The sequence below is a fragment of the Empidonax traillii genome, unplaced genomic scaffold (genome assembly GCF_003031625.1).
Source record: "Empidonax traillii isolate 1590-97213 ecotype Southwest subspecies unplaced genomic scaffold, ASM303162v1 scaffold101:size1699134, whole genome shotgun sequence".
Classification (NCBI taxonomy): domain Eukaryota; kingdom Metazoa; phylum Chordata; class Aves; order Passeriformes; family Tyrannidae; genus Empidonax; species Empidonax traillii.
This window is the reverse complement of record NW_020955294.1, coordinates 46504-64229: the sequence shown is the minus strand read 5'-3', so window position 1 is coordinate 64229 and position 17726 is coordinate 46504. Positions and strand designations below refer to the sequence as shown.

At 47.1% G+C, this 17726-nt stretch overlaps 1 protein-coding gene across 4 annotated transcripts in view; it reads left to right on the top strand.

Annotated features, from left to right (window-relative positions):
* The window catches only part of CLIP2 (CAP-Gly domain containing linker protein 2), a 71123-nt gene that overhangs the window by 22280 nt on the left and 31117 nt on the right, over nt 1-17726 (top strand). For all 4 annotated transcript variants that reach the window (XM_027882076.1, XM_027882074.1, XM_027882075.1 and 1 more), the window contains one exon: nt 13211-13749. In XM_027882076.1, coding sequence (XP_027737877.1) covers nt 13211-13749 — 539 coding nt within the window. The remainder of the gene's footprint in view (nt 1-13210; nt 13750-17726) is intronic.

Genomic DNA, 17726 nt, shown 5'->3' with positions numbered 1-17726 from the left:
AATGGGGGGGCTGAGGTGCCAACGAGAATGTTTGAAGATCAAATGCCTCTATTACAGTATCAGCAGATTATCTCTCCTTTAGTAGCAGGAGCTCCAGTATCCAGGTACACACAGGCAGTCAATGTTCAGGGAGTTATCAGGTATCTGAAAGAAAACAAGAGTGTTTTCAAGGGCTGACCAGGAAAAACTGCAAACAAGGGTTGCTGGTTTGCTAATCCAGGCCTGATGCACAGCTGGAACGGAGAGGTGAGGCTGGGAGGGGATCCTGGAGGCTGGGGGTCAGTGCAGCTGAGGGGTGGGAACTGTGACAACCACCAGAACAGCTCTGCTGAGGGGTCTTGGGAACCTGAGCATGTCCACCCGTCGTTGCTGTGGGGTGACTGAAGTGCCCTGTGTGTAGGTCATGTCCCTCCATACGAATCCACTTGCTGGTGGACACTGATGCTCTTGTGAGGCCTGTGTTTGCCTCTAATCCCCACTGCGTGTCCTACACCAAACGTTTTCTGGCATCCTTGTGGGCAAAACGCTTGACCCTTTGCACAGAGTTTGTATTCAGCTCACACATCCCTTTTCATGAGCCCCTCCGTTTGCCATCCTGCAGTCGAAGTTTTGTACCAGGTTTTTTGAAGGTGGTGGTTCCCCCTCCTGAAGGAAGGGAGGGAGGACCTTTGGCAGCATCCCCTTCCCAAGAAGTGATTCGATGCATTCCAAGCAGTATAAAAGGGTATTGAATCAATCTTGATCTAATCAGCTTTACAGGTGACATCCAGAGACAACTGTGAGTCTGATTTTAATTGCCTTAATCATTAGATGCTCTTAGAAGGATTTGATACAGCTAATCCTTAACGTTCTGCACGCTCATTGTGGAGCAAGGCACGAGCACACACTGAAGGCATATGGAGGTCAGACACCCTCCTGGTCCCTCTGTCTGTGGCTCCTCACAGAACAGCAGGGAAAGAAAATCTGCTTCCCACAGATGTTCAGCTTACGGGGGTTGGAATATGATGAACTGAATCCTCTTCAGCTGGGCTGGTGCAAGTGCAGCACCGTCAGGGTGCTTGTGGTTACGCCCCTCGGAGCGAGGATGCAGCTCCCGGGCGGGATCTGCTCCTGCGTGTTCTGCCATCAACTGAACTAATCCTGAGCAGATTAATCATTGGAAGCCTGAGCCAACATTCATTGAAATAAAGGGGAAGATTTCCTTTGGCATAGGTGGATTTGGGATGAGAGTCCGTAGGATTACGGTGGTCAGACTATTGCTACGCAGTAGGTTGGAATTAACCAGCACACACTGACCCTGCATGTGAACGTCCTCCTTGCAAGCCATCAAATAGATGAATTGGTCTCCAGAGAAGCCTTAAAATGTTTAGACTATGGATGTTTTTCTCTATTTATTTTGGATTCGGTAGGATATTTACTTTTTAATGAAGGTGCTAAAATGTAAGTAAATATCCTGTTCCCATAAAAGAAAGAAATTGATTTTTATACAGGAGTGAGGTCTGTAAGAAAACACTGTGTATCACAATTCTCACTGTAAAATAATAAGAGTTGTCAAATTTGGGCTGTCTGTGACTTCAGCAGCTCCACTCAGAACTCAGTTGATGGTCTCTCTGCTACAAAGTGTGACTGTTTGGCAATGCTGTTTTCCAGCACAGTAAATGCTGTGTCCTGTGTGCTACATCTAGGTTGTGAGGGGACCAGAGGGTGCAGCAGAGCACTTCACTCCATGGCCTTGTTTGCAGAATTCTTTGTGAGAAAGGAAATGTTTGTGTAAGGGGGTTTTAAATGGTCCCAGAGGAAGGCAGTGATGAACTTGGCCACGAGTACCTCTTAAAAACTGAACCTACACCCAGAATTGAAGAGTTAATTTGTGTGATCCAGCACGCTGCCAGCGCTGTAATTACAGGGCAGGGTTATGCAGGAGTTAATTCTGCTGCAGGAGTAGGAGTGTTCTCAAGCTGCTCCAGAAATTCCTACCAAGCAGGAGCTGTAAGTCATTCTCACTTTCTGCAATTATAAGCCTGCCATGTGCATATGAAATCTCTCTGTGAATGCTTCACCGCCTCCTGTGAAGCCTGAGGCTCTGAGAAAGGTCGGTATTATCCACGTTTTACACACAAGACAACTTAGAAAAGTAGGTCTTGCCAATGTCACCCTGTGAGTCAGAGGTGAAAGTGGAACAGTTATCCTGGCCAGCAGGTTTTTCTGGCCTTCTGACCTCCTGGTCCTGGCAGGGGAGCAGCAGCTTTCCTCTCTGACACTGCTTCCCCTGGCTGAAGTGCTGTGTCTGTAAACATCAGTGCCTTTGGAATTCGGCTGAGGCTGCAGAGTCATTGAGCATGTTGGGCAACTGTCTCAGTCCTGCACATGCTTGTCTTTTTTCACACTTAAACCTGGACAGTTGTTTAGGATTCATGTCCCTGAAGACGGCAGGATCCTTTTGTATTGCTGTATAATTTATTTCACAGAAACACTTACTGCAGTGAGTTATATTTGGAGGTATTTGCTCAAAAACAAAACAAAAAAAACCCAAACACCAAAACAAACCAAGACAAACAAAACAAAACAAAACAAACCCAAAAAACCCCCACAACAACAACTTGCCAGAAATTAGAAGGCATTGATGCAGACTTTAAATGAAAAAATGTTAGATAAGGATGGTAAGATGTTGATAAAATCTTGACCCCCTAAGAAGGGCTTGGAGGTGTCATCCTCAGTGATCAACTGCTGTCCTGGCTGGGTGTGTTCAGAGGATAAAAGCATAAAACTGATCATCTCTTAAAGTGCTGGAAAAGCGGCACGAGAGAGAGGGATGGTCCACGTGTGAGCCTTTCTCACCGGTAAAGTGTCCTGGGATGGGAGCATCCTGTGTGCTCAGGGGTAGTCAGGGTGCCTGGTGGGACCCTGTGCTGAGGCTTCAGTGCAGCTCCACTGGTGAGTTCCCACAGCTTTGTCTGGGATCTCTCACTTCACATCATTTCACCCTTCTCACTGCTGCTCGCTTTGCCTGCCACCACTCCTGGAATGGTGTAACATGGCATTTCTGGTGATCACTGAGACTTGGAGCTGTTGGGTTTGAGAACACTTGCCGTAGGGTTCTGTGTTTGTATCATAGCTCATGTTTTTTAGGGTCAGATCCAGATCATGGTTTTGTTTTTCTCAGAAAAAGATTAGGCATTCGCTGCAAATAGGTGATTTGGCTTTTCTGCAAACGGTGCCTGTTCAAGCTCATTGCCTTTTGAATTGGATACTTAGCTGTTTAAGCCAGATATTTGGAATAAAGTAGATGACTCAGTGTTAATCTGCTCTCAAATATCCTTTTTATTAGATTAGGCAAAACAAAACCAGCCCAACAAACTCTGCATTCTACATAGCGTGGGGCTGTGTACAATCAGTCCATTGTGTGCTGTATAGCCTGCTCTGTGCCTGGATGTATGGCTGCAGGAATAAATGGCTGATGGAGTGATGAATCAAACTGTGTTTAGCACGGGGCAGCCCCCAGGGTTGTGCTCGAGTTTGCTTGGCAATTGTGAGATGTTGGTCTTTACCTCTCCTGTGGTTCCCCAGGGATCCTGGGGTGCTGCAGATGGCTCCTGGAGTGTCCTTTTCTCAGGCAAGTTGGGTGGATGATTCAAAGGGATAGTGTTATTGTATTAATGCCATGTTTCTACTGAGGAGGGGAAAAAAAACATACAAGGGAGAAAGCCTGGTGCTTGACTGTGTGCCATTGCCATCCCAGTGGTCCAAACTATTGTCTTCCAGGGTAGCTGGCTGCACTGAAAACCAGCCTCTCAGCGTGCAGATAAGGAGCTGACCCAGCATCCTCCTTCTCTTTTACATGTCAGGTGTTAAATTTTTGTACCTTTCCTCTTAAGTACAGCTGGAGGCAGAGGGAAATGCATGAGGACATGAGAAAATACTTTTCACGGCTGCAATGGGGAGAGCTCTTGCAAAGAGCAATTGCTGTGGAGATTATCCCAGTTCCTGCCAGAGGGAAGCGGAGCGAAGCAGTACCAGAAACTGAGAGAAAAAAGCTTGTGGTTGTACCTAGGAAATGCTTCTGTGATCCATCAGGTAGAAATGAGAAGTGGTTATCAGTCAAGAGAGAAAGAGGAGGGAAGATCTTATTAATGTGGTCTGTTGCTACGTGTCTGGCCCTTCACACACAAGGAAGATTTTCAGGTGCTACTTCTGCATCACATTCCCTGTACAGGGAGCTGCTGATCCCCTGGTCAGAAAGCAATAATTACTTTCTGGACCAGGCCAGGCTCTTTTTTTGATCCCTTCTCTTTTACATTTTACTGGGAGGGAGCTAATGCCATCATTTCAGAGTGAATAAGTCAGTGGCCTTTCTGTGTGCACCTGCTTGAGCAATGTACTGCTTGGCTGCTCATCTCTTCCAGTCGATGCCATGGCTGTTTAGAGTCCATCCAAGTGGGTTTTATGTGGGAATGATGCCCAAGCAAAACTCCTACACTTAAAAAGGCTGTGAAATATCAAAACCCTGCTGCTTGATTGTTTTGGTTGATTTTTTTTTTTTTTTCTTTTCTGGTGGTGAGAGAGCACTGTGCTTTGCTTGGCTGCCCTTTACAGTGTTGGGTGCTCGAGATAAATTCCTCCAGTTCAGAAGGTGTCCCGAGACTGCTCCTCTCTCTGTGCTAATGCTCTGCCTGGGAAATTGTTTATAAATGTCTCATTAAAGACCTGTGTCTGCCTCCCTTTTCTCTCCTTTTTTTTTTTCTTTTTTTGTTTTTTTGTCATTGGATCAGCTCACTGAGAGCAGCTGTCCTCACTTCCCTCATAACAGCCCTGAAACCACACTTGTGCCCGTAGATTCCCACAGCCCGAGGAACCGCGCGCGGCTGTGCACGTGTGTGCGTGCCGGGCTCTGTGGGGTCGGGCTGAGCTCCTTCCCGAGCTTCTCCCTGCTTCTTTGAAAAGAAAAAGACTCCCCAAGAAGCCAGCCTTGTGCTAGAGTTAGAGAGAGCTGAACATATGGCGTGACTGCAGCTCTGCAGCCGGAGAACGCTGTGTGAGTGCTGGTGGTTCGGGGGGAGCTGTGCGACACGGTGCGTGGCTTGGGCTGCTGGAAGGAGGCTCACTGTGCCAGGTAGGAACCTTCCCTGTAAGTATTTATCTCCCAGTTGGTGTTCTTGCTCTCAGGGCTGCTTTCTAATGCTCCTTTCTGTCCCTTAAGTCTTGCAGTAGTCGCGCCAGTCTGGGCAAGGTTAAACCCAGTTTGGATGTGGGGCTGGTGGGATAGGACTTAGTCAATCTTTACAACTAAAGGCTTGTTTAACTAGAAAATATAGTTTGCCATTCAGAACAAGCTATGGGGAATAAAGTGAGTAATGTTTCCAAGTGTAATATTCTCTAGCTGAAGTGATTTTATTACTTATTTAAGGAAGAATGGAGCCTGTATTATTTTGTAATACACCCCAGGTTACTTTGACATAGTGGGACAGGACTTAGTGAATCTTTACAGCTGATGGCTTGTTTGAGTGGAAAACTGTATTTTCTAGTTAGGAACAAGCTATGGTGAGTAAAGTGAGTAATGCTTCCAAGTGGGAAATTCTTTATTGAAAGTGATTTTATTATTTACCTAAGGAAGAATGAAACCTGTATTATTTTGCAATACACGCTGGGTTACTTTAACATAGTAACCCAGGGTTTATTAATTCTAGTTTTTCAAATGTGTCTAAGTTATTTCTAGAGATGGGGGCTGGTACAAGCTGGGAGAGGAGACATGGGTGCTCCGTTCTTTTTGTTAAACCTGCAACACCCTTAAAATGGTGGGGTTTTTGTTTTCATTATACTCTGGGAAAACAAGGGGCTGCTCTGGAGGTGATAGATGGGCCCTATTTGAAGACTAAAAAATGTTAGAGCATTGAAGCGTGAATGTTGAATTAATATACTTAACGGTTTTAAAAATAATAATTATATAAAAATTAAGACTGTAATCTTGAGATGAATAGATCCATCCATATGCTGCAAGTTAATTATCCCTCAGTGAAAGAAACCTTGTGCATTTTCTACTAGTCACTCGCCTCCCTCGTGCCCTGTGCTGCCAAAACCGATCTGCTTTGCATATCTTGTTGAATACCATTGTTTATTTGAAAAAAAAAAACTTCAAATCCTCACACATAAGTACATAGATTTGCTGTTTGTTTCTTTTCAGAATTATAACATAGCTGGTAAACCCCTGGGTCCTCCATCCTCCCGTCTCCAGTGGGCACCAGGAATGTGCATCTTGCCCATGGCAGAGCAGATTTCCTACCAGTCAGCCTCTTGAATGAGACCTTTATAAGAAACCCTTTGTCTGGGGCGTCTGTCTGAGGTTCAGTGCTTTTCCCAGCTGCCCCTCTGAAGGCAAATATGTGCCTCAGTGGGCACCTCCCTGCGTTCAGTGCCAGGCAGCTTTGCAGTGGTTCTCACTGGGTTTTGCTCGCTCGGTCATAATTCTTGTTCACTTCCTTGCTGTCTCTTCCTCCTCCTTGTCACAGGTGTCTTTCTGTCTGTCTCCTCTTTTCAAAGGAGCTAAAGCCAGTGATGCTGCAGTTGTGTCACATCTCAATATCCACACCATGGGGGCTGTTCCAGGGAAGCTGCAAGGGCAATAGATCTCCAGGGTGCCAGATGCAGAGCTCACCCCCGTGCCAGATCACGGTCCCAACTTTTCAGCTTTGAACTTGCAGGGCTTTCAGTCGTTGTTTCCAAGTCAGCCATAAATCTCTGGGGCTCCTTCCTCCCCCAGTGTGCTGCCAGGCAGTCAGCTATTGCCTGCAAAGCATGGCTTTCTCTCGCAGGCACCTCTTCCCTCTGTGTTTTTGCCTGAAAGGGCCGTGATAAATCTTGCAGGAAACAGCTGCTTCGTTGCTATGCTCGATCACTTGAATTTGGGTATGGCAGAGTGGGCTGGCTTTCACTTGCTTGATTGCCAACAGCGTCACGTTCGTGTAATCCAAGCTGCTTAGAGAAGTTCCAGTCCCTGTGTGGGAGCCTAGAAATTCCATGTGGTGAGGCCTCACCATCCCGGAGGGCTGTGGAGGCAGCAGGTACCAGCCCTTCTCCTCCCTGTCCGCCTGTGTGGCTGCTCCTGACGCTGCCAAGGGATGTAATCCTTGTCTCCCTGTGCAGGTGGCACCTCCTGGAGGGGCAGCAGGTTGTGCCTCCTCTCTCACCTGGTAGAGCAGCTGCTGTAGGCGGTAGGGACTGAGGCTTGAGTCTGACAGCAGATGCTCTGGACTGTCCTCCTTTACCTTCTCTGAGGGGAAGCTCTGATCAGCTCTGTTCTCCGTCAATGAGTTCCTGTAGAGTTATGCTTGGAGATGAGATGGCACTGCAGGCCCAGGTAAGTTCATAGTGATTGTAAAGCAGTAGGTAAAAACCACTGCACCAGGAGCTGATAGCTACGTGGTTATAAGGGCAACACCCTGTTGTCTTACACCTTCAGCCTGCAGAGAGGACTGTGGTGATCTGTTAGATCTGTTAGGAAAGGATCGTCCACCACAAATGTTTGGTGCCCTGAGAGCACAGACTGCAGCCTGAGTAGGGGCAGTATCTGACTGTCCTCCCCACCTCATCTGAGCACTGAACCAAGCAGTGAGCCAGGCTGCCCCAGTGCCTCTGAAGCTCTTACCTAATCCCTGTGGCAGGAAAACCAAACAGTTCCTCGTAGCTGGCACCCCTGTGGCCAGCAGTGGGGTTTTCCAGCTGACAAAATCTGTCTTGGCCTCAAATGAGCATTACAGTCCCCTGGTCACGGGACTGTCCTGAAGCCCTGCCCGGGCTGGGAGGGGCAGAGCTTGTACCAGAAGCCTTCTGGCTGGTTTGGTTGCAGGGCTGCACTTTGAGATGCTCACAAGCTGCATGGGTGGCTGCCCTGTCACAGGTTAGTGGCATCTGTAGGACAGGCTGGTGACACGAGGGTGAAATGTCTTCAGGTCTTGTGACGGTGATGATTCTGCCAGGCTGGCGCAGCTTTTCTTGCTGGTCAGTGGATGAGAAGGTTATTGATTGCCATGGGTAGGGAATGCAGCCCGGGAGTGGATGGGCAGCTCTGTGCTGCATGTCAGGCTGTCTTGGGATGTGGTGGGGGTTTGAGGGTAAGAAAAAAAACCTCTGAAAATTAAAATAGAAAAGACCTCTCCTGGGGACAGTGTAAAGCCCTTGGGTAAATATCATTTGTGTTCTCATTTCTCCCTCCCTTCTTGGCACAAGATGCTACTCTAGTATATCTTTTTTTTTTTTTTTTTTTACCCTCTCTCCCCCCTCTTTCTTTTAAATCTAATGTGCCTCCATTTTATCAATTAACTGCCTGTCTCCTGATTCCCATGGCAACCCACCAGGCTGTTGCATTTCTGAGTCCTTTGGCAGTTGGGGTGCCTGGCATGTGTCTCGGGAGCAGTAAGACTACAAAAGAGTTCTGCAGGGAGTAGGAAATACACGGGCAGCACTCACTGTGCACTGCTTCTCATGCTAAACTGTTCCTCTCTTCCTCTCCCTCCTCCCCTTTAGAAACAAGTTTCCTTTCCCCTTTGTTTCAATTGCCTGGTGATAAGAAATGAGCAACTGGAGTGCTGTGGGAGGTCGAAAGATGTGGCGGGAGTAAGGGGATGTATGGATTCAGTGAATGTGGATGGCACTTAAACAGAGCACGAGGCTGTGTCTTGTTGGGGATCCTGCAGAGAAGGTTATTCCTGCTGATCCTCCTGCTTCAACTTCCTGAGCTTTCTTGAAGGGGGGTTTCTTGCTTCTGTACTGTACAGAGCTTCTGCTCACCCCTTCCTGCAGCAGACATTTCCAAGGGCTGGGAGAGTCCGTGCTCTGCTTGCAGAAGTCCTTGTGCTTCCAAGGATACTGGACACATGGCTTTCATTGACACAATAACAAGAGCCATGTGAACAGGCTGAAACCTCAGTTAAACCTTTAACCCCTCCAGCTCTTGGCTGATAGGAATTTGGCTCCTGCAGTGTTTGGTGCCCTGGCAGTGTGGGGTACCCTGTCGCTCTGGGCCCCTAAAACTGATGGGATGAGTTTGCAGAAAAGGGCCCTAAGCACCAGGTCTGCTGTGGTGGTGGTTAATGCATCATGTGTGGGCTTTATGAAAACCAAAGGGAAAAGAGAGATTGGAGCTGGATAAGATGTGCATTTAGTGGATGCCGTGTATGACTTTGATTTGCAAGTTGTTGTTCAGCCCTGAGAGCTGTGACCTACAGGAAAAACCATTTAAATGGAAAAGAATGAACTGGCTAATGAACACAATAGGGTTGTAAAGTTGAAAAGCCCAAGTGCAAGAGATCCTGCTCCACTGCTTGTTGTGTCTTGGAGCCCAGTCCCAGCAAGAGGAGGAGGCAGGAGCTGCTGTCACAGTCCTGGGTAGCAAGTGAGGTCTGTGCTGGACTGAGCAGCACAGGGACATCCTCCTGGACCAAGCAGGAAGAGCTTTCCCCATCTCTGGCTTCCAGGTGAGCTGCTGAGTTAGATGCCTGATAGTGACATTCAGAGACTTCCTGTGGCCTCTTGATTGGCATCACCAGGTAATGGCAGGGTTGGAGTAGAAAATACTCTGTTTATGTTTTGTTGGGTGTGTTTCTCTAGTGTAACTCAGCTTCACACCTGAGATCTGGACCCTTGTTTTGATGTTAGTGGGTTTCTTGGAACTTGCTGGTGTTTATCTGGGGAGTGTGACTAGAACAAGATCACTTTTCTTTTTTCCAGAAACAGGAAATCCAAGTGACACAGGCACAGACCAGCTCCCTAGGTGCCTATAGGCTGGAAAAGCTCAGGAATCCTGGGTGGCTTCTCTGAAAACCTGGTGCACAAAAGCCCATTAACTGCTCTGTGGTTATTTCATATGTGGGCAGTGAAGGTCATGTAAAACACCAAGTTTCTGCTAGATGGCCATAATGAAGAAGGTGAACCTTCAGGCAGTTCCTCACTAACAACTTATATTTGTTAATAATTCACCTCATACTCAAAACTAATGCTGCTTCTGCCTGCACTGCTCGGGAGCCGGGAATGGGATTGTTTCCCTGAGGAGTTGAACTCACTGTAGTTCAGCAGCCCTGCCTGCCAGACAGGCACCTAAAATGAGCTGTTAGTAAAGTTTCACTAACATCTCAGTTTTGGGGGGGAACACAACGTTGCACCAAGACTCAAATGGGCTGTTCTGTTTCTGGTTTCTGTTCTGGTGCGAGTCAGTTTTGAAGGTGTTTGCTCTTGCGGTGGAACACGGTGAGTCTGGATGTGGTTTTAAATCCTGTTGTGGTGTTTGTTCAGCCTTGGGCAGCCTTCCTGCCTTTCTTTGCTTGGGCTTTGCTGCTGAAGGGCTTGCTTATCCCAGCCACGCTGCAGAGGTGTTTGTGAGAGCTAATGTGACCCGTGTCTTGATCATTAACCACACCCTCTAATAAAGAACTGCCAGTGTGCTGGAGCTCAGGCTCCAGTAAGACTAGAAAAACAGCTTTCATCTTTTGTGAACGTGGATGCAGAGCCCCCCAAATTTCATGTGATTACAGTTCCCAGTACAGTAGGTTGAATTTGGCTGTCGTTGGCCTGGTGTGTCACAGACGTGCCAGTGCCGTGAGATCTGCATTTTGAGGCCCTTTGCTGAGCATGAAAACAGGCTGTAGGTCGTGTTTCTAATTTAATTTATTCTTATACCCGTGATAGGAGAGACATACCTGTCACAGATGTTTTTGGCAATAAACCTCTGTAGCCATGTGTGGTTATTAAAGTTAGAGTGTTTTAAAAATATGACTTGTTGGTTCCTAATCTGGCTGCTTTACTCTCTTGTGCTGTTAAGCATTGAAATGGCAATGGTGGCCTTATTTTCTTCTTATGGTTGTTTTTTTGATTTACATTGATGGAGCCCTGTTTCCTTCCAACTCCTCTATATTTGATGACTTCTGTAAAGGTGGAAAACTCTAAGCATCCTTATGGCCTTTGGTTTTCATTTCTTAGGGTGAAACTGTTTCTTGAATGTAATGCTGTCCCTCTGATGGAGCTCATCTTGGTATACTGACTTTTATGAGTCTGAGATGAAGCTTGAATGCCCTCCCCCCCCCAAAAAAAAAAAAAAAGTTAATGAAGAACATGTGAGGTGGATGAAAACTTTCAGAGCAGGACCCAAAGGCCAGGAGAAAGTTTCTCCCAGGGAGCTGTCTGGGAGCACCACCACTGTCCTTGTTGCCACCAACCTTTTCAGTTGGGAACAGTATTTATGGTGCTGCCCTTCCTGTGCCCATTATGGGTCTCTTGGACATCCCCCGTGTGTAGTGCTGTGCTTGCCCCCTTTGGCTGATCTTCTCAAGAGTTGTACCAGGCCCAGAGAGCAGGTTGGAGGAGATCCTGTTCATGAGAGGAGTTTGTGCAGTTGTGCCTTATCTGCTGCTCTCTCCTTGTTCAGATAAGGTTTAGGCCAGGCAGAGGTACTGCTGACTTCCAGGAGCCACAAACCACTGCAGTTATGCCACAGAAACTGTCAAGGGTTGACTCTGGAGTTTAATGTGAACCAAAGTGTAAATATTCATCTTTCTTAACTCTTAATCTGTTTCAGCAGAAATTAAGTTGTTAAGCTATTTGCTGAAGTCCTGGTGCTCTTTTCTTTCTTTTGACGTTAGACCTTCTGCAAAGCTTTGAATTATCTTGCTTTGAGAGCTTTTAGGTTTTTCAGGCTTTCTAGGAGCTGAGCCTGATCTGTCAAGCCCATTACTTATGAAAGAGCTGTTGAAGTGTTGTGGACTGAGCCACAGTGATGGCTGAGGCTGAACAAGTTTCACAGTTCGTTTCACATAAGCACTCAAGTTTGGCTTGTCTCTGCAGCTGCTTTGGGTGTCCTCTGTCAGCCTTCCCTGGTAGCAAAACCTTCTTCCTGGGTGTGCTTTAGGCATTTCTGGCTGGTGGCACCCAGAAACTTCAGCTTAAAGTTTTGCTGAAGAGTCCAGGTAGCTTTTATTGTGCAGGTCTCCTGCACAACAACTCCCCTACACCAGCTGTGGGGGACAACCCCATTTGGAACCTCAGTGCTACTGAGAGCTGAGGATGACTGAAGGTCTGTGGTATATGACTTGCTGGATCTTATTTTGCAAGCTTATTTCCTCGGTGCGTGGTTTCTTTTGGGGCTTTACTTAACCTCCTCCCCCTTTTTTAATGAAGTCCACGTGTCCTTGTTGTTTGTTCCCCTGGGGCCCAAAGTTTGTGATAAGGGAGTTTGACACTGAGGTCAGCAAGAGTTGAGTCTCTGCTTCTTGTTTGCCTCGCTTGACTCTGTTCCCATTCAGACACCAGTCACGTATTTAAGGGTGTCCTTGTGTATTATGGGGAGTTTGGCCAATCAGGGGTGTGCTGGAGAGTGTGAACAGGACAGGGAATTCCAGCATCCTTGCAGTTTTCCTTCTCCCAGGCAGCAGAGCTTTGCTGGAGGGCTGATGCTGCAATAGGAGAGCTCTTTATTGCCACTTTTATGGAATTCCATGTCCAACCCACGGCCCTGCAAGGCGGTGCATGAAGGTTTGTAGATGCTTCCTGTTTGGAGAGATGCTGTTTATATTGAATATACCCCAGGTTTCTGCTCACTGCTGGTTTTGCTCCAGCAAAGGGCACAGCAGCAGCTGGGGAAAGCAAGGGATTTGTGAAGGCAGCTCTACTGTCCCACAGGAGCCTTTAGTGCCCTCCGTGGGACTCTCAGTGCTTCCTGGATCCACACACAGGGAGTTCTCATAGCACCAGGTACTAAAACATCAGTGCCTCACTTTTTTTTTTTTTTTTTTTTTTCTGGATAAAAGGATGACTTTGGCATTATTCTACAAAACAGCAGTTCCTGGGGCTCCCTTTGATCCGTAAGCACTTACCACCCCTCCTGTGCTTCTGAGCTTATTGGCACTAATTGCTGCCACACAGAATTCCCTCTGGGGCTGGGATAGGTGGGCACTGTAAAGGGGGGTGAAGACATGGGTTTTTTTCTCTGTATTCTGTGTGAGACGTGCAGAAACTGGACGGCAGATGGAGGTCTCTGTGCAGATTTGCTTTCCTGCCAAGGAAGATGTGTAAGTAATGGGGTCGCTCGGGCTTAACCTTCACCGGGTGTAAACCCGCAACCTCGGTTGTTGTCCCAGAGGTTTCCTTTTTGTAACTGACCTCTCCTGGTGTTTTGGCTGCCTTCTAGGATCCCTCCTCATACCAAAACCTCTCTTCCCTTGATTCACAGGCTCACCTTTGCACAAGCAGGGTCCCGCCTCCACCGCCAGCACCGAGAAGTCGGGCTCAAAGGTCGCCGAGGTGGGCGATGACTTCCTGGGAGACTTTGTGGTGGGCGAACGCGTCTGGGTGAACGGAGTGAAGCCGGGAGTGATCCAGTACCTTGGGGAGACGCAGTTTGCCCCGGGCCAGTGGGCAGGGGTTGTTCTGGATGACCCGGTGGGTAAGAATGACGGCTCTGTCGGGGGAGTGCGGTACTTCGAGTGCCAGCCACTGCAGGGCATTTTCACGCGGCCGTCCAAGCTGACACGGCAGCCGGTGGCCGAGGGCTCGGGCAGCGACGCCCCCTCCGTGGACTCCCTGACGGCCCAGAACTTGTCACTGCACTCGGGCACGGCCACGCCACCCCTCTCCACTCGCGTCATCCCGCTGCGGGAGAGCGTCCTGAACAGCGCCATGAAGACGGGCAACGAGTCCGGATCCAACCTCTCGGACAGCGGGTCCGTGAAAAAGGGGGAGAAGGACTTACGGCTTGGAGACCGCGTGCTGGTGAGTTGATCGTGGGGTCCCCCTTTGACAAGGGTTTGTCACCTCCCTGAGCGTTCCTGTGCCAGGTTCAGCACCAGAGAAAAGGAGGGCACGGTTGGTGGTGAGATGTGGGGTGGAGCGGGGCCTTAGAATCGTGGAGGTCTCTTCCAACCCCGTTAATTCTGAGATCATCAAGTACAACCCTTGGGAGCTGCCTGGGCCGAGCAGGCATCAAACTTCTGCATTCACTTTTATTTGGGGTGCTGCCTCCTCTGGATTTGTCTTTCTTTCACATTGGTGCAAGGGAATATGTTCCAGAGCACCTCTTGTATTGAAGTCCTGAGCAGTGAAATGAGGTCAGAGAGAGCAACTGAAACATGAGGGAAAATAGAAAAATCATTGATTGTTATGTCCTAATCCGGTGATACTCCATAATGGTCTGTATTATTGGGGCTTTTGAGGAATTTGCAGCAGTGTCTTGTTGCTGTACATACTCAGCAAGGATTTGCAAGAATCTCTCCTTTGGTGGTTCAGTTTTTATATGTTAGATGTGACATTAACTCCTTTCCTGTACAGAAAGGAACTCACAATCACTTTCATAAAATGGCAGGACTTTGGGAGAGATCACTGGATGGGTTCTCACATCTGGTTTCTGTTATTTTCATTATCTCAGATAGAGTACCTGATGACTTTAAGCCAAAATGCCACACTTGCACTAGGAATGGCTTACTGGAAGCTTGCCACCAAGCCTGTCACCAGTTGTGTCCTAGCAAAGGAGTAGTGCTTTCTGTGGAGATGGAAAAGAAAGATGTCAAAGCCAGGAAGACTGAGTTCTGTGCTGCAGCTCTGGAAGAGTAGTTTAGTTTTTTTAGTGTGTAGATACACATTGTGACATCAAATGTTGGAAGAGCCAAGCATTTGAGCACAGATCTGCTGTGATTGTATCCCCAGTAATATCCCTGGATCTAAAAGCTGAGGGTGACTGGCCAACAGGGATGACAGGTTGCAGAGGGTGAGTCTTTGCACATCCTGGGTAATCTGGCTCCCATTTAAAGTTATCTATGTAGTATTTACATAGTTATCTACATAGTGTTTCCTATTTGGGGCACCTGGTTTCAATACCAGCAGTGGCAGTGGGACAGTGCAGACAGACTGGAAATCTGTTTAATGACAGGGGTTTGGTAGAACTGGCTCCACAGCCAATATAAATCAGGAATGTGTGCAGGGACTGTCAGAGCCAGTCTCAGATGTCCTTTTGGGACAACTGCTGGGTTGTCCAATAATTTTCATTTTAGTTAGAGTATAAACAATTTAAAGTTGGTTATTTTCAGAGGAAGGAAAGGGAAGGTTGGTTCTGCTTGTGCCCCACTGGCTGACGGTTAGTAAACCTAGTGTGAACATGTAGGTTTGTAGAGGTGTGAGTTTTATTTTCTCAAATTTTCCCCAAAATGTGCATTGTATTCTGTATCACAGCAGGGGCTGACACATCCTCGAGGGTCTGTCTGCTTGCTCTCTTCATCAGTCTTGCCTCTCTTCTCTCCCCATCCCTGGTGGGAGCAAAGCTGCTGATTCATGTTGGCGTGTTAAAGCAGCCCCAAGTGGGGAAAAATGACCCTGGGGATCTGTCTTCCTTTGATCAGTTTGTTTGCTCCCATTTTCTTCTTTACCTGTTGTGGGGAGTGGGAGGAGTGCTCAGGTGAGAACTTTAGATTGTTAGGAGCAGCAGTCCTAGAAGGCAAACTGCAGAGTATAAAATCTGTGGTAAGCCTGGCTGTGTTGTTTCTGAACCATCCAGACAATGACTTCAGTTCTCCAGACTTGTTTAACCCCTCTCTTCTCCTGTCCATAAGCTCACTAAGACAGGATCTGTCCACTGAACACTCTGCTCACCTCAGTGGGGCCCACACAGATTGAGATTTTGGCTTAGCCAGGCAATACAGCCTGTTGGCATCTATTGGCATCCTCCCCTTGGCTTCTGTTCAGTTGTGTTTTGGGGGTAGTTTATGTTTTTTTGTTTGTTTTTAATGAAGGTGCATCCTTAAAAGCCCTCCCTGCTAATTTATCCCTCCTCCCCAGTGTTGTTAGATAAAGTTTGTGCTTGTTAGTGCAATAAATAACTCCAAAAGAACGAGTCTGGAATGAGCTCAGCCTCTCACTGGCTCTAGCAGGAATGCTCAGCTTACAGCAACATCAGGAATTGTTTGCACACAGTCATGGAGATCCAGGAAAAGAACAGATAACAAGAAGAAATAATTTGCTGTTATGCTTCATTCACATGTGCTTGGCTTGGCAGCTGGCTTTTTTTTTTTTTTTTTCCTTTTTAGTAATGGAGATGTCAGTTAATCATGTTTGGTGTTTGGATACATAAACAATAATTCTGAATTAACCTGAGTTGCCTCAAATTCCCCGAGCAAATCTTTACTCTTGTCCTCTAGGGATTGGTACAGTTTTAGTTGTCTTTATTACTCTTAGTCTTTGCTTTTCTGAAAGACTCTCTTTTTATTTGAGGGTGGCTTTTAGGCAGATGGGATCCACCAAAGGCTTTTCAAGTGAGGGAGGACACGTGTTTTCAGTGATTGCTCAGGGGATGGAGCACAAGGTTGCAGAGGACCCTTCCAGGTCTGCCAGATGGACACCTGGCTCTCTGCAGTCTGGTCATTTCCTGATGGTGCCTTTCTTTTAACTTCATTAAAGTCTATTATAGCTTGAAGACATTTTTGCTTTTCAGTGACTTTGTTCCAAGGCCCTTTCTGCCTCTCCAGCAGTTGCAAAATGTGACTTTTAGCTTTCCATTAGAAGAGTTAGATAATACTCGCCTTTGGCACTCCAACTCAGACTTTTTCCCAGAGATGTAAAAATTGCATTAAAGAGATGAAAACCACACCCTAATATCGTAGAACTCGTCTCTTGAAGTCTGACAAATGAGTGTGGAACAATTAACCTTTGCTTTAGTGAGAACAGAGCTTCCTAAACAGTGTTAATTGCTGGAGTTCTGTTAAAATAAGGCTGGCTTTTTGCCTTTCTGCAGGGAAAGAAGGATGGAAACAGAGCAATGGAGCAGTTGAGAATTTTCTGTCTGGGAGGAATTTCTGCTGTTTTTTTTTTCCTTGAGAAAATGTATTTTGCTTTTTTTTTTTTTTTTGGGGGGGGGGGGGCAGATGGGGGGAGGGCTTGACTTTGTCAGTAGGTGAACTCATCCAACCCTAGATGTGGTTGCTTTCTGAAGAAGGTTGGTAAGAAGGTGGCTGTACTCTTTATGTCAGTCTAAATAAAAAATAATTAAAACAAAAATTCCTCTTAATAGAGGTACTCTGCCTCCTAATTAGGATTGTGCTCTTCAGTACAGAAATGTAGTGATAAACAAGGCTGTTTTAAGGGCCAGGTTATATCCCAGTGGCTGACTCCGTTGCTGAGGGGTGTTGCCCCAGATACCTTTTGATTGGATTCCAGGTTTGTGATTTTGCTGGAATTGGAGGTGCCAGAGCCTGTGTAAATGGTGGAACATCAGCAGCACTGACAGGGAGATTTGATGGAGCAGCACCTCAGCTGATGCTGTGCAGGACTGGAGTGGAGCCTGGCTGGGCTGCTGGGAATGGGTCCTGGGCTCCCCCCTGAGTGTGTGATTTTAATCATCTCTGTCTGCTGCAAAGTGTTTTTGCCTGCAATGTGTTGCAGCTCCTGGTAAATGACAGAAAATTCTCATGGATAAAGTAATCACATCCTTTCTTCAGCATCCCCCTGTCCCAGCCCTGCTTGGCCAGCCCAGAGATGCAGAAAACCTTTAACCACCTGTGATAGGTGAAGACACAGGTTTTATTCCAAGCAAATTAAAATAAAAAAGGGGGTACTAACAAAGAACTATTTCTGTATATTTACTAACTTCTAGGCGTACCGCGGAGTCTGTAAGGTGAAGGGTCCTGTCTGGACCTAACACCAGGGAATCTTTTACGGCCGGGAACAGGGAACAAATTATAAATGAAAATATATTTCTCTGTGCC